Source organism: Bombina bombina, chromosome 2 (assembly GCF_027579735.1).
Source record: "Bombina bombina isolate aBomBom1 chromosome 2, aBomBom1.pri, whole genome shotgun sequence".
In the NCBI taxonomy this organism is placed as follows: domain Eukaryota; kingdom Metazoa; phylum Chordata; class Amphibia; order Anura; family Bombinatoridae; genus Bombina; species Bombina bombina.
In genome coordinates this window covers 701,156,621-701,176,307 of record NC_069500.1, presented here as the reverse complement: position 1 = coordinate 701,176,307, position 19,687 = coordinate 701,156,621, and the positions used below count along the sequence as shown (strand labels likewise).

At 37.9% G+C, this 19,687-nt stretch overlaps 1 protein-coding gene across 2 annotated transcripts in view; it reads left to right on the top strand.

Annotated features, from left to right (window-relative positions):
• Positions 1-19,687, top strand: part of HSDL2 (hydroxysteroid dehydrogenase like 2) — a 223,188-nt gene that overhangs the window by 27,621 nt on the left and 175,880 nt on the right. For both annotated transcript variants that reach the window (XM_053702684.1, XM_053702685.1), the window contains exon 5: positions 236-350. In XM_053702684.1, coding sequence (XP_053558659.1) covers positions 236-350 — 115 coding nt within the window. The remainder of the gene's footprint in view (positions 1-235; positions 351-19,687) is intronic.

The following is a 19,687-nucleotide window of genomic DNA, read 5'->3' as shown; positions in this document are numbered from 1 at the left end:
AATGTTTTACCACCATTATTTAATTTCACCCCCACTTACACATGTGTTCATCACCTCATTAATTATATACTGTACATCTTCTTAGTATAGGGTCTCACTACTGCCAGATCGTTGTGTTGCATTAAAGCTTGGTGGGACATGTAGCACAGTATACACACAAAGGTGTATCTGATGTTTTAAAGCTCTTTTTGAGTTATTTGACTCATCTTATAAGATGTAACCTATTTTAATGCAGGAATAGATATCTTGGTGAACAATGCAAGTGCCATCAGCCTTACCAATACCCTTGATACTCCAATGAAGAAAGTAGATCTTATGATGGGCATCAACACCAGAGGAACGTATCTCACGTATGTATCCCATAGGAGATCATGCCTTGTTTCTTATGGTTTATATTTGAATGCTACTACTTTCCTTTTTTCAATTTTGTCATTCTTCATGTTTGAATTTGCTTTCGATGCAGGTGATATCATCATTTTATATAGAAGCAGCGGAAGAGGCCTTTAATTTCTTAAACATTCTAATGCTTACACATTCTGTGCATATGTTAATTTATGCAGCATTGTTTATTTACACAGTCTATTATTTTTTTTCACACATTTTTGAATGTGATGAAGTATCTAAGTTAAAGTGAAGGTAAACTATGATGAATAAAAGCCTGTTTTTTAAAAATACTATTAAAAACAGTTTAGAAAGCAGCCTCTCTTCAAAAGTCATCAATGACTAATCCGGCTTCCTCCAATCATGGCTTTCCCCCCAGGGGAGTAATTGCCTGAGGCCATTCCGTGATTAGAGGAAACCGGATTAGTTATTGATGACGTGTGAAGAGAGGATCTCCGGGTGAGGGAAGCTACTCTGGCTGTGAAAAAAACAAAGGAAATTTTTTAATTAAAACGGCTGCTTTCTAAACTTTGATGAATAAAAGTGCCCCTGTTTTTAATAGTATTTTTAAAAAACGGGCTTTCATTCATCAAAGTTTACCTTCACTTTAAGTTTACAAATACTGAGCTTTTGAGCAAAATTTATCATGATTGCAGGTGGGACAGGTTCACAAATAGTTAATCTGTCCACATGCAATCGGCACTTGTGATGCTGCATCGCATGGTGAAATTTAACATTGTACAAAAGTTTTCTTGTGCCATTCCGCCCCCTCTTCCTGAACAACCAATTGTGCTAGAGCAGGGCATGTCAAACACCCTGAATGAGCTAGTGTCAGAAGTGGTGAGATCAATCGCCCAAAGGTGGCAGAGAGACAAAAGAAGCAGTTTCTGCTTCTTAAATGATTCAGTAGGCTCACTCATAAGACAAATGCTGAGCTGTTTAATGGCAAATTGAATATAAAACAATGCGTGGGGCATAGTAACAAGTAAAGGGACACTGATCATTAGATTAGTCCAGAAGTTGACAAATCTGTTTAAAATTCAGGAGCCAGTAAGGATATTTAGGTATTTTGTATATCGATATATGGAGAATAACCAAGTGAAGGTAAATTTTGATGAATGAAAGCCCGTTTTTTAAAAAAATACTATTTAAAACAGGGGCGCTTTCATTCATCAAAGTTTACAAAGCAGCCGTTTTGATTAAAAAATTATCTTTTTTTTCTTTTCACAGCCAGAGCAGCTTCCCCCTCCTGGAAATCCTCTCTTCACACGTCAGCAATGACTAATCCGGCTTCCTCCAATCACAGCATGGCCTCAGGCAATGACTACCCTGGGGGGGGGAAGCCTTGATTGGAGGAAGCTGGATTAGTCATTGCTGACGTGTGAAGAGAGGATTTCCAGGAGGCGGAAGCTGCTTTGGCTGTGAAAAGAAAAAAATAGTAAATTTTTAATCAAAATTGCTGCTTTGTAAACTTTGAATGAAAGTGCCCCTGTTTTTAATAGTATTTTTAAAAAACGGGCTTTCATTCACCAAAATTTACCTTCACTTTAAATGTTAGTGAGTCAGGGGGAAAATTCTAGGAGCTCGTGGCTCCTTGTGTGACATCACAAGTCCTTTAGCAAAATGGGAACTCAATTTATTTTTGACACATGCAATATGTGTAATTACAAAAAAATAATTGTACTTTCAAAAGAAAAAATTGTAATGTACAGTACTTTCAAAAAACATGTGTACTTCCAAAAAAAAGAATTGTACTTGTAATTAAAGATTTGTATTCTAAAATATAAAAAAATAAAAATAAATTGTATTTAAACATTTAGAGGTCGATTTATCAAACTGCGGCGGACAGGGGCGCATATACGCGCCCGTTTCCGCCGCAGCTCGCCCCTGGCGGAATTCGGCATTGCATATGAGCGCTATTTTGCACTTGCGTGTTATCCCGCCCCCTGCCCGTGCACAGCCAATAACGCACGAGCAGGAGCTGTCAATCTCGAGAGATTGAAATTCGCCACATCAAAGGGTAGGGAAGCAGCAGTATAATGACCGCTGCTTGTTAAATACAGCGTGCAGGTTCTCCTGTGAGACCCTACAGTCGTAGGCATAAGAAGTCCTGCCAAAGAGGTTGATAAATCAACCCCTTAGATTTGTATTTGTATGTCAAAATTTATGTAAAATGTTAAAGAATTACACTTGCTTGCTTTTTTGACAACCTTATTCCATAGATGCTACATAATTAAAAATGTTTCCTTATTTCAGGATGCATAACCTTTGGATTATAATGTATCTTAAATAGATATTTTTTTTTATTTATTTTTTTACCTCAAAAAGCATTTTATTTAAAAAATAAAATAATAATCCATTTAAATCGCAAAAAAAAGTATTCCCCCCCCATGTATTTATTTTTTAAAAATCTGTGATTTTTATCTACTCTATAGAGTAATCTGTTAAGTATTCATTTAAGGACCACTCTGGTCACCCTATTAATCTTTGAGTTTTTAATTTTGAGGTATCTTTAGGAGATACAATAGATCATCTCTGCTTTTTTTCACTTCTGTTTTGCTAAGAGGCTTGTAACTTTTTTATTTTTATTAAGGATTGCAATTATACTTCATGGCCTAGCTGCTTTTTTCCAGGGTCATCATTACTAAAAATAGATTTGGGCAGATTTGCACATGATCATCTAAATCCGCTTTTCATTAGCTTTAAAGGGACATTCAACACCAGAATTGTTGTTGTTTTAAAAGATGATCACTTAATTATCCATTTCCCAGTTTTGCATTACCAACAGTTATAATAATACACTTTTAACCTCTGTAATTACCTTGTATCTAAGCCTCTGCAGACTGCCCCCTTATTTCAGTTCTTTTGACACACGTATTTTAGCCAATCAGTGCTCCTCAGTAAATTCACGTGCATGAGCTCAATGTTATCTATATGAAACACATGAACTAACACCCTCTAGTGGTAAAAAACTGTCAAAATACATTTAGATTAGAGGTGGCCTTCAAGGTGTAAGAAATTATGAACCTCCTAGGTTTAGCTTACAACTAAGAATACGAAAAAGAACAAAGCAAAATTGGTCATAAAAGTAAATTGGAAAGTTGTTTAAAATGACATGTCCTATTTGAATAATGTAACTTTTTTTAAATTGACCATCTCAATAATTGTGTTATGTGTTTTTTTTTAAATATTCAATTTGGGGCATACGTAGCATAAAAGTTATGAGACATTTAGAGAATTAGGTTACACAATTATTACCCATCAAACTATAAGCCTTGAAAGTAACCTATGAGGCCACTCTTAGACCTCTTATTGTTATAAGACAAATATAAAGCTAAAGACGGCAACTAGAAATGTTAAGAGACCACTCTTGGATTTCAAATGGTGAATCTTAATTTTCTCATTTTGTGTGATAAAGATAGAACTATAGGAGTGTGTTTGTATGTGTGTATATATATATATATATATATATATATATATATATATATATATATATATATATATATATATATATATATATATATATAAAATGTGTATATATGTGTGTGTGTGAGATGGGGTCACTGCTCTAAAGGGAGTTAGATGGAAGGGAACAAAGAATAACCGGGTTATTAGAAAAATTCCAAGCCATTAGTTAGTTGACTTCTTGAAAGGGTTATAAAGGAACATTATGTATATATTTTGGAGACCATCTTATATAAGGTACCACAGCCTCACAGTATATTACATGGCAGCAGTTCTAATCCCCCCCAATATACTTTAAAAATATATGTTCTCATAGGGAAAGTAAATATTTGCGTTGATGAGTTATATCTACAAGTAGCAAATGTATTCAATAACTTGTGCCCATTTATACAAGGAGGCTAGTATTATTAGGCAAGGAATATGAATATAATGGTAAACCCTCAATAGTGAGATATTTCTGGACTAATTAAGACCTATAAGCCCTTCATAATATGTGTTGGCTATTCCTTAAATATACAACAATAGGTTTGTGTCTAAAACCTAGGTCAGAATTATTAGGTAATAAAAATCTAGAGTGTAGATTCGGCTGTGTTGTATAATCGTATGTCGTTTTTATGCTGTCCTGGCCGCAGACAGCACATTCTGTATATAAAATAAGTCAGTGCTGCCAAACTATATACACATTAGTACTAACTTGAAGTAGTATATGTTGTAGACCTAGTAGAAGTAATAGCATTGTGTACCATAGAAATAAACTTATAGAATAAATGGGAGTACATAGGAAGCCAAGGAGGGATAGATAGTCTAAAGTTCCCATTGATAACTAAAACATATTTGTAAGAGGAGGGATACAAGGTATTGACCAGCATTAAACCTTCAAATTTTCAGGGGGTCTCAGAGTCAGAACTCTGCAGCAACTTAACTTATAAACATTTTTATCTGAATATTTTATCCCCACAAATGAAGCTGGCCATAAATCTTCTAGTATAGGGCAAAGAGTCTGGCTTTTCGGTTCAGGCCCGTTGGGCGCTCTGGCTGAAGTCCTGGTCTCTGGATATGACTTCTAAGTCCAGACTTCTTTCTATGGAGCAAAGTGTCTCTTTGCAGTGAGCTCTATTACTTTTTAATAGGAAACGTCTTGCCACTTGCAGGGACTGCCTTTTTTTAATTTTTATAACAATTCTATCTACCAGGGCAGTTCCTGCGAGGGTCAGTGTGAAAAACTACGTCTGAACTTGCAAGTTGTATATCATTGAGCCCTAAGTATTGGGCTTTAGTTTACAGACAGGTTTAATACAATAGGAGCTGCCATGTTGTAACTTAGTTACTTTATCTTCTGTGGCCAATTAGGGGCAGTTATAACTAGGTCACTAGAGGTGTGCAGCCAATGGCTGTGTGGAATATAACAGTGTTATTTCTAACAGGAACTGAAAAGCTTACATTTTCAGAATGGATTACAGGAAAAGAGGACAAAATAAATATTTCTGAGATTTTATATATATTACCATCTCAAAGTGTTTAATGTTCCTTTAAGTCACTTAAATATGAATTAGCATATGTGATAAACTGAATAAATAATATCTATTTTCTTTCTAAAAGTAGTGGGAGATCACAATGTACCATGTGACAGCCATCAGCCAATCACAAATGCATATACGTATAGTCTGTGAATTCTTGCACATGCTCAGTAGAATCTGGCGACTCAAAAAGTATAAATATAAAAGACACTGCACATTTTTTTTAGTGGTAGTAAATTAGAAAGTTGTTTAAAATTACACGCTGCATCTGAATCATGAACGTTTAATTTGACCTGAGTGTCCTTTTAAAATGATTGTAAAGTTTGAGGAATTAATGCCCGGTATCTTAAAATAATCTTAAAAAGAGGGGCACTTTAATTCATTAAACTTTACAATGACGCTTCCTTAACTGGAGTACTTCTATTTATATGTTAAAGGTAAAGTCCGAAATCCGGGTAAAGCTGCATTACCCAAGCGGCTCTGTTTAAAGCCCGAAGTAAAGTAATTCCCCCATCTGTACTATTTTTTTTGCCTCTGCCTGGGGAGTTGAAGGAAGGCGTCCCCCTTGAACTCTCAAAGTGGAGGCAAAAAAGATGGTGAAGATGTGTGAATTACAGTGCATCAGATACAGTATATGTTTGATGAAGTGACTCGATGCACTCTGAGGAGATTTATCATGTTACATCTGGCTTTACCCAGATCCGCGTGGGTAATGTCAGCTTTACCGGGTAATGTTAGGATTACCCAATTTCAGACTTTACCCTCAACAAATACAAGAGACAGTGTATTGGGCACATTATTATTGTGTATACTTTTGCTTCTTTTGAACCCCTTGGTTGCTCGGTTTGATTCACACGGAGCACAGGGTATAACATAATGGTTGCCAGTCACCTCTCAGTGTATGTCATGTACAGGGAGGGGCTGATTTTCACACTCTGTAGTGTGGGACCCGCTCTTCCTCTGGACTTCTGCAAGTACGGACGGCACTGCTATTTTGCTTTTGGCATTATTCTATGGTCATACGCAGGGGGCAAGGCGCTCTACTAGAGCTACTGAAGCATTATTCAGTAATCTATACTTTGATTCAAGCTCGTAAATTTACCATAAAGTAAGAAAAGCTTATTTCTGTTGGTGTTTTAAACGAGGGTACTTATGGCATTCAGTGTGAATCCCACAAATTCTTCAGTTTTTAGAAGTCGATCTTTATAAGGGACTTGCTGCCAGTTTCTTAAAGGGCCAAATTTCTGCTTTGTCAGTTTTGTTTCATAGGTGGTTGGCTCATTTTTACCTGACATACAATATTTGGTTTAGGCTCTACACAGAATTAGGTCAGTGATCCTCCTCTGTAGAGCTTGAATTTGGTGTTAAAGGTTTTGCAACATCCACCTTTTGAACCAATGCATAATCTGGATATCAAACTTCTTTCTGGGAAGATTCTTTTTTTTTTTTGTTGGCTATTTCTTCTGCACACAGGATGTCAGAAATGTCAGCACTTTCTTGGAAAATTCCTTATTTCGTCTTTCATCAAGACAAGGCTGTCTTGAGGACTAAGGTTGGTTTTCTTCCTTGGGTAGTATCTACTGATAATTATAAATCCAGAAATAGTAGTTCCTTTGTGTCCTAATAAGTCTTCTCAAGAGAGGCTAATGCATTATGTGGATGTAGTGAGGGCGTTCAAATGCTATCTTCAGGTTACGAAAGTGTTTAGTTAGTCTTCTAGTTATTTTGTGTTATTTTCTGGTAAGGGTCAAAAAGCCACGGCTGTGTCTTTATACTTTTGGTTGAGGAGCATAATTAGAAGAGCTAACTTGGAAGCTGGTTAATATCTGACAAAAATTACTGCACATTCAACTCGTTCAGTTGCTAGTTCTTGGGCTTTCAAGAATGAGACCTCTGTCGAACAGATTTGCATTGCTGGGACTTGGTCCTCTCTTCACACTTTTACAAAATCTTATTTCGATGTTTTTGCCTCAGCATTTGGCATGAAGGTTCTTTGGGCTGTGGTGCCTGCCTTACCTTTTTCCCCCCACCCATTTATTTTGTGGACATCTCAGCTTGGTTATTGGTTCCCAAGAGTAAGGATTGTGGACTCGCTACCATTACAAAAAAAAAACATGATTTATTCTTACCTTAATTTCTTTCTTGACAGGAGTCTATGAACCCACCCAAAAATATTATGTAGTACATTGTGTCGGCAGTCCTAAGTAACACCTCTTTGCCTTTCTTTCTTTAGGAGAGAAGGGGAAGTAGGGGGGATACTTAAAGCTCTGGTACGGTGTCTTTGCCTCCTCCTGGTGGCCAGGTGATGTAATCCCAAGTGTAAGGATCGTGGACTCTCACTACCAAGAAATACATTTTTTTATCAGGTAAGAATAAATTATTCATTTTTTTATTTTTTTTAAAGAACTTAACTCAGAAATAAAGCTGTAAGCAAAATCCATTGTAGAGGGATTTTAAGCATCCAGTCCTGAAGCTTATCCTGTGTCTAGCAATCTGATATAATAGCTTGTATAATGTAAAGACTCTGTTTCTAGTTATGTGCAATTTTTTTAACATTGCAGTTTTAGAAGGAAGCTACAAGACAGTACATGGTGTTTGGTTCAATTCTCCAACTTTACTTCTAATGTCTATTTGCTGTGTTCTCTTGGTATCCTTTGTTGAAAAGCATACCAAGATAGGCTACGGAGCAACAATCCCTTCTAGGAGCTAGCTTCTGATTGGTTGCTGCACACACATGCCTCTTACTCATTTGATCACCTGATGTGTTCAGTTTAGTTTCCTGTAGTGCATTGCTGCTCCTTCAACAAGCATAACAAGAAAATGAAGCAAATTGAATGCTCTTTTCGAACCATAAAAGAAAAAAGTGTGGGTTTCATATCCCCTAAATAACATTTGTCACATAATGATTAGTTATTGTAGTTTTGTCTAAAAGCTTTTTATTGCTGTTGTAATTGTTTTTATATAGGTAGGTGCAACAATGCTCAACAAATTATAAACATCATGACCTTATTTTAATCCTGTACAAATTTCAGTTTAAAATGGTTATTTAAAGGGACAGTCAACACCAGAATTTTTGTTATTTTAAAAGATAGATAATCCCTTAATTACCCATTCCCCAGTTTTGCATAACCAACACAGTTATAATAATACACTTTTTACCTCTGTAATTACCTTGTATCTAAGCCTCTGCAGACTGCCCCCTTATTTCAGTTTCTTTGGCAGACTTGCATTTTAGCCAATCAGTGCTGACTCCTCAGTAAATTCACGTGTATGAGCTCAATGTTATCCATATGAAACACATGAACTAAACACCCTCTAGTGGTCAAAATGCATTCATCTTAGAGGCGGTCTTCAAGGTCTAAGAAATTAGCATAAGAACTTCCTTGGTTTAGCTTTCAACTAAGAATACTGAGAGAACAAAGTAAAATTGGTGATAAAAGTGAATTGGAAAGTTATTTGAATCATGAAAGGTTTTTTTGGACTTGACCGTCCCTTTGAGCTATAGGTTTAACTTGTATGTAAAGCATTGCACTGCCTTGTGTATTAACATGTGAAGAATGCATGAAAATAGAGGGACATTTAAGAGTTAAGATAAGTCTGTAAAGTCAAAATAAAACTGGATTAGACCGCATCGAATTTAAAAACACGTTCTAATTTACTTCTATTTTCAATTTTGCTTAGTTCTCTTGATATCCTTTTGTAAAAGCATAAATCTTAGGTGAGCTCAGGAGTGTGCAGGTGTCTTTAGCCATCTGGCAGCAGTGTTTGCAACATTGTTTATAGCAATGTTATATATAGTTGCAAACACTGTTGCCATAGACTGCTATAGTTGCCAGCACACTCCTAAGCTCTTATCAGCCTACCTAGTTTTACTCTTCAACAATAGATACCAAGGGAGCAAAGCAAATGTCATAATAGAAGTATATTGTAATGTTGTTTAAGATTGCATGTTTTATCTGAATAATGAATGTTTAATTATTACATTACTGTCCCTTTTTAAATAATAAAAAAAAGTGAAAAACTTTTTTTTTTTAAATAACTATTGCGGGTGGTACAGCCAATCAGGAGCCATATGGCCCCATTTATGAAGCTGTGAATGCAGCTTTGGGGCCCAAGCATTTCAGGCTTGCATGAGCGGGCCCAAAATGCTACTTAAGCCTTAATTTCTTCTCAACCTCAAGGACTGTAGAGTTAAATAATTCCGGTCCAGTTGGGGTGATTGACAATCCCTGCTCTAGTGCAATTTGTTGTGCTAGAGCAGGGGATATTATTATTATTATTATTATTATTATTATTATTATTATTATTATTATTATTATTATTATTATTATTATTATTATTATTATTATTATTATTATTATTATTATTATTATTATTATTATTATTATTATTATTATTATTATTATATTTTATTAGTATAACGCCACCAAATTCCATAGCACTGGGTACAATGATAGGGATATACAATGACAACATTTTGATAAAAATACAAAACATAAAACTAAACAAATCTGGTACAGGAGGAAGAGGGCCCTGCTCTGGAGAGCTTACAGTCTACAGGTTTAGGGTGCAGGGACATAAGGTTGGGGTAGCTTGTTACATCAGTTGCAGTTGCAGTAGTGAGTCAGGCAGTTCATGTATTAGTTTGGTTCTGATGAGAGATGGAGGAGAGATGATAAGCCTCTCTGAATAGGTGGGTTTTCAAGGAGCGTCTGAAGCTACACAAGGTTGAAGACAGTCTTATGGAGTGGGGTAGAGAGTTCCAGAGGACAGGAGCAGCACGTGCAAAGTCTTGGAGGCGGGAGTGGGATGTAGAGATAACAGGAGTGGAGAGACGTAGGTCAGAGGTTGATCGAAGAGGACGGGATGGTGAATATTTCACGATAAGAGAGGAAATATAGTTGGGAGTTAGACTGTTGAGTGCTTTGTAAGTTAGGGTTAATACTTGAAACTGTATTCTGGAGCGTATGGAGAGCCAGTGTAGAGACTGGCAGAGCGGAGTCGCTGATGTAGATCGGCGACTTAGGTGAATGAGTCTAGCTGAAGCATTCATAATAGATTAGAGGGAGGATTTATTGGGCAATGTTAAATGTGGGAAACAAATGCTGCCTGCTTGCCGCAATATTAGGTGGTCGAGTTTCCCAAGAGCGAACCTTGTCCACTCGGGATTTAATTTAAGTCAGTCTTCTTCCACTCCTGTGTCTCTCCTTCTTCTCACTGCTATGCATGACCTGTCTAGCACAAGTTATCTATAGATTAAGGAGAACTAAACACAAAATAATGGCATTTATATTAGTGATGTAGCATAGAAAAGAGATGATGTTCTGTTGGCCTTTATTTCCCAATCTGTCAGTGAACATTGCCAAAGCTTACCAGTCTAATTTATTGTTCCGAGTACTGTTTGTTTGCAGCATTGCAGCCCCAGTATGCCATTCTGATTATGCGCATGGTTTTCACACTACAAACAATATTGTTGTTAAGCACGGCTACAAACTGTAATCGTTCTTAATTGACCCCAATTAAACCTGAATGAGTCTGGAAAATAAGGACCTTTTTGAAATTGCTAAATACGTTTTTTAAAGGCAAAAACATGTTAATAATTATTTTTAGTAAATATCTGTGTTGGAAATCTAATGTGGACAGCTGTTTTGCATTTTAATAAAATGATAATGTGCTAAATTGTCTTTACATGTTTTGATACAATGGTTCATATAACAGACAAGAGAGGCAATATAAATAATCATAAAAGCTATTGTGTTTGTGTGTAGAATTATAAAACTGGCTGAGATCAAATACATTACAATAGGGCTGCTTAATGAAATGAATTGAACAGCCCTGAAGCTCTGAATATGTTTAGCTTTCCTGTAATTGAAGAAAATGCATTATTTAGTATCACAATCAATATCAGAAGAGGAGAAACATGTACATAAAATACCCTTCAGATTTATAGAGGAAGAAAGAAGGCTTTGTTTCATATGACATTTAACTTATTCATGTGCTAAATAGCCAAATGAATGCAAATTTTCTAGCTTGAATATCAATGAAGAGTTATTCTTGCGTTAAAACTACCCAGAAAAATATGACAATATTAAGAATATAGTGCAGATTGTGTGCCTTGTTACCTTTTTTTTATATTCATTTTCCTTCAAATTATGTATATGTATGTGTGTATATGTGTGTGTGTGTGTGTGTATATGTGTGTGTGTGTGTGTGTATATATATATATATGTATGTGTGTATATATATATATATATATATATATATATATATATATATATATATATATATATATATATATATATATATATATATATATATATATATATATATATATATATATATATATATATATACATACATATATACATACATACATACACACACACAAAAAAACAAACAAAAAAAAAAATGTGTCAGGAGCTAAGAATCACTGAAAAAGCTTATAGAAGGCGTCATTTGGTATCGTATTCCCCTCTGGGCTTGGTTGGGTCTCAGCAAAGCATATAGCTGGGACTGTATAGGGGTTAAATGTAAAAACGGCTCCGGTTCCGTTAATTTAAGGGTTGTGCAATACTTTTAATGCTTTAAGACACTGTGGTGCAATTTTGGTGAATTTTGAACAATTCCTTCATACTTTTTCACATATTCAGTAATAAAGTGTTTTCAGTTTGAAATTTAAAGTGACAGTAACTGTTTTATTTTAAAACGTTTTTTGTGCTTTGTTGACAAGTTTAAGCCTGTTTAACATGTCTGTACCATCAGATAAGCTATGTTCTATATGTATGAAAGCCAATGTGTCTCCCCATTTAAATTTATGTGATAATTGTGCCATAGTGTCCAAACAAAGTAAGGACAGTAATGCCACAGATAATGATATTGCCCAAGATGATTCCTCAAATGAGGGGAGTAAACATGATACTCCTTCATCCCCTACTGTGTCTACACCAGTTATGCCCACACAGGAGGCCCCTAGTACATCTAGTGCGCCAATACTTATTACCATGCAACAATTAACGGCTGTAATGGATAACTCCATAGCGAATCTTTTATCCAAAATGCCTACTTATCAGAGAAAGCGCGATTGCTCTGTTTTAAACACTGAAGAGCAAGAGGACGCTGATGATAACTGTTCTGACATACCCTCACACCAATCTCAAGGGGCCATGAGGGAGGTTTTGTCTGATGGAGAAATTTCAGATTCAGGAAAAATTTCTCATCAAGCTGAACCTGATGTTGTGACATTTAAATTTAAATTAGAACATCTCCGCGCACTGCTTAAGGAGGTGTTATCTACTCTGGATGATTGTGACAATTTGGTCATTCCAGAGAAATTATGTAAGATGGACAAGTTCCTAGAGGTTCCGGTGCCCCCCGACGCTTTTCCTATACCCAAGCGGGTGGCGGACATAGTAAATAAAGAGTGGGAAAGGCCCGGCATACCTTTTGTTCCCCCCCCCTATATTTAAGAAATTATTTCCTATAGTCGACCCCAGAAAGGACTTATGGCAGACAGTCCCCAAGGTCGAGGGGGCGGTTTCTACTCTAAACAAACGCACTACTATTCCTATCGAAGATAGTTGTGCTTTCAAAGATCCTATGGATAAGAAATTAGAGGGTTTGCTTAAAAAGATTTTTGTACAGCAAGGTTACCTTCTACAACCAATTTCATGCATTGTTCCTGTCACTACGGCAGCGTGTTTCTGGTTCGAGGAACTAGAAAAATCGCTCAGTAAAGAATCTTCGTATGAGGAGGTTATGGACAGAGTTCAAGCACTTAAATTGGCTAACTCTTTTGTTTTAGATGCCGCTTTGCCATTAGCTAGATTAGCGGCGAAAAATTCAGGGTTTGCTATCGTGGCGCGCAGAGCGCTTTGGCTAAAGTCTTGGTCAGCGGATGTGTCTTCCAAGACAAAATTGCTTAACATTCCTTTCAAAGGTAAAACATTATTTGGACCTGATTTGAAAGAGATTATTTCAGACATCACTGGGGGAAAGGGCCACGCCCTCCCACAGGATAGGTCTTTTAAGGCTAATAATAAGCCTAATTTTCGTCCCTTTCGCAGAAACGGACCAGTCTCTAATTCTGTATCCTCTAAGCAAGAGGGTAATACTTCACAACCCAAACCAGCCTGGAAACCAATGCAAGGCTGGAACAAGGGTAAGCAGGCCAAGAAGCCTACCACTGCTACCAAAACAGCATGAAGGGATAGCCCCCGATCTGGGACCGGATCTAGTGGGGGGCAGACTTTCTCTCTTTGCTCAGGCTTGGGCAAGAGATGTTCAGGATCCTTGGGCGCTAGAAATAGTTTCTCAAGGTTATCTCCTGGAATTCAAGGAACTACCCCCAAGGGGAAGGTTCCACAGGTCTCAATTATCTTCAAACCAAATAAAGAGACAGGCATTCTTACATTGTGTAGAAGACCTGTTAAAGATGGGAGTGATACATCCAGTTCCAATAAGAGAACAAGGAATGGGATTTTATTCCAATATGTTCATAGTTCCCAAAAAAGAGGGAACATTCAGACCAATTTTGGATCTAAAGATCCTAAACAAATTTCTCAGGGTACCATCGTTCAAAATGGAAACTATTCGAACGATCCTACCTACTATCCAGGAAAATCAATTTATGACTACCGTGGATTTAAAGGATGCGTACCTACATATTCCTATCCACAAGGAACATCATCAGTTCCTAAGGTTCGCTTTTCTGGACAAGCATTACCAGTTTGTGGCACTTCCATTCGGATTAGCCACTGCTCCAAGGATTTTCACAAAGGTACTAGGGTCCCTTCTAGCGGTTCTAAGACCAAGGGGCATTGCAGTAGTACCTTACTTGGACGACATCCTGATTCAAGCGTCGTCCCTGTCAAAAGCAAAGGCTCATACGGACATCGTCCTAGCCTTTCTCAGATCTCACGGATGGAAGGTGAACAAAGAAAAAAGTTCTCTGTCCCCGTCAACAAGAGTTCCCTTCTTGGGAACAATAATAGATTCCTTAGAAATGAGGATTTTTCTGACAGAGGTCAGAAAATCAAAGCTTCTAAGCTCTTGTCAAGTACTTCATTCTGTTCCTCGTCCTTCCATAGCGCAGTGCATGGAAGTAATAGGATTGATGGTTGCAACAATGGACATAGTTCCTTTTGCACGAATTCATCTAAGACCATTACAACTGTGCATGCTCAGACAGTGGAATGGGGATTATACAGACTTGTCTCCGACGATTCAAGTAGATCAAAAGACCAGAGATTCACTCCGTTGGTGGCTGACCCTGGACAATCTGTCACAGGGAATGAGCTTCCGCAGACCAGAGTGGGTCATTGTCACGACCGACGCCAGCCTAGTGGGCTGGGGCGCGGTCTGGGAATCCCTGAAAGCTCAGGGTCTATGGTCTCGGGAAGAGTCTCTTCTCCCGATAAACATTCTGGAACTGAGAGCGATATTCAATGCTCTCAGAGCTTGGCCTCAACTAGCAAAGGCCAAATTCATAAGGTTTCAGTCAGACAACATGACGACCGTTGCATATATCAATCATCAGGGGGGAACAAGGAGTTCCCTGGCGATGAAATAAGTGACCAAGATAATTCAATGGGCGGAGGATCACTCCTGCCACTTGTCTGCGATCCACATCCCAGGAGTGGAAAATTGGGAAGCGGATTTTCTGAGTCGTCAGACATTCCATCCGGGGGAGTGGGAACTCCATCCGGAAATCTTTGCCCAAATAACTCAATTATGGGGCATTCCAGACATGGATCTGATGGCGTCTCGTCAGAACTTCAAGGTTCCTTGCTACGGGTCCAGATCCAGGGATCCCAAGGCGACTCTAGTAGATGCACTAGTAGCACCTTGGACCTTCAACCTAGCTTATGTATTCCCACCGTTTCCTCTCATCCCCAGGCTGGTAGCCAGGATCAATCAGGAGAGGGCCTCGGTGATCTTGATAGCTCCTGCGTGGCCACGCAGGACTTGGTATGCAGACCTGGTGAATATGTCATCGGCTCCACCATGGAAGCTACCTTTGAGACAGGACCTTCTTGTTCAGGGTCCATTCGAACATCCGAATCTGGTTTCCCTCCAACTGACGGCTTGGAGATTGAACGCTTGATTTTATCAAAGCGTGGGTTTTCAGATTCTGTAATAGATACTCTGATTCAGGCTAGAAAGCCTGTAACTAGAAAAATTTACCATACAATATGGAAAAAATATATCTGTTGGTGTGAATCTAAAGGATTCCCATGGAACAAGATAAAAATTCCTAAGATTCTATCCTTTCTACAAGAAGGTTTGGAGAAAGGATTATCTGCAAGTTCTCTGAAGGGACAGATCTCTGCTTTATCTGTTTTACTTCACAAAAGACTGGCAGCTGTGCCAGATGTTCAAGCATTTGTTCAGGCTCTGGTTAGGATCAAGCCTGTTTACAGACCTTTGACTCCTCCCTGGAGTCTAAATCTAGTTCTTTCAGTTCTTCAAGGGGTTCCGTTTGAACCCTTACATTCCGTAGATATTAAGTTACTATCTTGGAAAGTTTTGTTTTTGGTTGCAATTTCTTCTGCTAGAAGAGTTTCAGAGTTATCTGCTCTGCAGTGTTCTCCGCCCTATCTGGTGTTCCATGCAGATAAGGTGGTTTTGCGTACTAAGCCTGGTTTTCTTCCGAAAGTTGTTTCCAACAAAAATATTAACCAGGAGATAGTTGTACCTTCTTTGTGTCCGAATCCAGTTTCAAAGAAGGAACGTTTGTTACACAATTTGGACGTAGTCCGTGCTCTAAAATTCTATTTAGAGGCTACTAAAGATTTCAGACAAACATCTTCCTTGTTTCTTGTTTATTCTGGTAAAAGGAGAGGTCAAAAAGCGACTTCTACCTCTCTTTCCTTTTGGCTTAAAAGCATTATCCGATTGGCTTATGAGACTGCCGGACGGCAGCCTCCTGAAAGAATCACAGCTCACTCCACTAGGGCTGTGGCTTCCACATGGGCCTTCAAGAACGAGGCTTCTGTTGACCAGATATGTAAGGCAGCGACTTGGTCTTCACTGCACACTTTTGCCAAATTTTACAAATTTGATACTTTTGCTTCTTCGGAGGCTATTTTTGGGAGAAAGGTTTTGCAAACCGTGATTCCTTCCATTTAGGTGACCTGATTTGCTCCCTCCCTTCATCCGTGTCCTAAAGCTTTGGTATTGGTTCCCACAAGTAAGGATGACGACGTGGACCGGACACACCAATGTTGGAGAAAACTGAATTTATGCTTACCTGATAAATTACTTTCTCCAACGGTGTGTCCGGTCCACGGCCCGCCCTGTTTTTTTAATCAGGTCTGATGAATTATTTTCTCTAACTACAGTCACCACGATATCATATGGTTTCTCCTATATATTTTTCCTCCTGTCCGTCGGTCGAATGACTGGGGTGGGCGGAGCCTAGGAGGGATCATGTGACCAGCTTTGCTGGGACTCTTTGCCATTTCCTGTTGGGGAAGAGAATATCCCACAAGTAAGGATGACGCCGTGGACCGGACACATCGTTGGAGAAAGTAATTTATCAGGTAAGCATAAATTCTGTTTTTCTCGTCTGGTTCCTTAACACCGTAACTGTGCAAGTTGAACTTAAAGACTCTCTCCTGGGTAGACAAACTTTGTTTACGCCTCTGCCACTTTCCTTCCGGAAACTTTTGTGTTATTTATTCAACACCATACCAGGTACTTCTTACAGCTGCTTGATTTTCAAATGACTGTGTCGACGTGCGTTTCGCCCCACAATGCTTTGCGTCAGGGCCTCGTCAGGACTGTCAGTCACAGGTGATACATTCTTTCCTTTAAAACTGTTGCCATTGTTGCGGGAGTGGTTAGAGCGTGTACACGCTATCCAATAGGAATAGCCATAATGCGTCACTATTACATTGATTCCTATACTTATATTATTTTGAACAAACTGTTTATGTTAGCATCATTAAGCAAGTTTAAAGGATTGAATTATATACAAAAAATGGGATTAACAATATCAAAAGGACCAAAAGTGCTTAACCTACATTGAACTTAATATGTAAACCCCTAATTTATTTATTTTACATAGCACATTACGGGATGTTTACAATTATTATTATTATCGGATGAGCATTTTTATCTTTATGAGATTACTCAAACAATTTTAGGAATGATTAGAAATAAAAAGTGCCATTTCAAACGAAATGCTTAAAAGATCTTGTGTGTGCTATCTGAGACTACCTAGGTTGGTTAGTCATTAGCTTCTTTGTTCAACCCAGGAAAGATCTAAATTCGATTCTTTCATTTAAGCCAAGTGGGGACACTGTTTTTAATACAGATGTCCATCTAGCTTCTTTATTTAGAAGACATTTATTATTGTCTCCTCCTCTGCCACCTGTCAGTCCCTGATCTATCCCAACAAATTTTAAAGAGATAGTGCTGCTATTGTGTGCATCCTTAAAATGTCTGGCAACACTCGTATCTCTTTCATAGAGTATGTCATCTCTATGCTCCTTTACCCTGTCCTTGAACATGCGTTTTGTTTTTCCAACATAGAACAGGGGACAGGACCATTGTAAGAGATACACTACTCCTATTGTGTTTCAATTTGAGAAACATCTTTTTTCAAAGTTTTTGCCCATATTCGCTAAAAATTATTTACACTTTAGCATATAATCTTAAGAGATTTACAACAAAATTAGTGTGGTTATTACTTTCTGAGCCTCTAGATCTCAGGAAGTGTTCACTGGCACCAATCCCAACCTCATGAGGTATGGATGAGTAAAGACTTTCAACGTCTAGGGATACAATTGTCCTGCTCGATGAATCTTTTTATCTTAATGAAGCAAAAAGACAATTGTTGGACAAAACCCAGTATGAAAGACTTCCAAAAAATCCTTTGTCAAATATGAGATTAAAATTGTATCATATTTTGCAAGGAGCAAAAATGGAAGGTCTCATCTCCCCTGAAGAATTCAAGTTTCTAAATCCGGTGTGTCCAGTGATGCCTACCTTCTATATCATCCCGAAAATCCATAAAAATAAGTCTCACCCACCTGGGAGACCAATAGTGTCTGGGATAGGTGGCATCAGTGAACATATCGGACAATATGTAGATTTTTTCTTAAGACCAGTCTTACTCTCACTGCCCTCATATGTCAAAGATACCCCAGATCTTCTTCGTAAAATAGATGACATAACTGTTTCTACCCAAACTATTCTTGTATCACTAGCCGTTGAAAGTCTTTACTCATCCATACCTCATGAGGTTGGGATTGGTGCCAGTGAACACTTCCTGAGATCTAGAGGCTCAGAAAGTAATAACCACACTAATTTTGTTGTAAATCTCTTAAGGTTCATTCTTGAGAACAATGTGTTTGAATTTGATGGTTCCATTTACAGACAGGTCAGGGGGACGGCGATGGGAGCCGTATGTGCACCCACATATGCTTGTCTACATTTGGGGGCATGGGAGCTGGACATCTTTGAAAAGTTTGGTGAGGTGTTCAGCTCCCATGTGTCCCTTTTGGATTAGGTATGTGGACGACATCCTAATGTTTTGGGATGGCCCCCTTGCCTGTCTGTATGAATTTATCGACTCATTAAACGAGAATGACCGCAACATTTTGCTGACATATGCATGCAGTGAAAAAGAATTACCTTTCTTAGATATCTGCATTAAAAAAGAAGGCAACAAGATATCCACTGAAAACCATCGAAAAGATACGGCAACAAATAGTTTCTTAGAAGCTTCTAGTAGCCACCCTGAACCGCTCAAGAGGCATTCCCTTTGAGGAACAATTTCTCTTAAGTCTGAGAAGTTGGCCAAAGACAAAATTTGAACATCACGCTCAAATTATGTGTGAAAAGTTCATTGAAAGGGGTTACTCCAATAAACTAATTAAATTTACCCTCAACAAAGTCAGGAAACTAAATCGAAATGATCTTCTTTACTCAAAAAAAGTTCAAGCTACAGTAGATAGCAATATAAGATCCATTACTACATTTAATTGGCAATTGCAAAATTTAAGAGACATTTTGTCTCGTAACTGGCACTTGCTGTCATTTGATGAAAGAATTGCTGGAAAAGTGGGTAAAAGACCCCTATTGACCGCAAAGAAATCTCCTAACTTAAGATAAGTTAGTCAAAAGTAGATTTGTGAGGTCAGAACCTGCAACTAACTGGTTAAATAAATACCAACAAGTTAAAGGTAGTTTTCCCTGCGGACACTGTGTGTATTGCCCTTATATGCTAAAGTGTAAATCATTTTCAGCAAATACGGGCAAAAACTTTGAAATAAGATGTTTCTCAAATTGCAACACGATAGGAGTAGTGTATCTCTTAC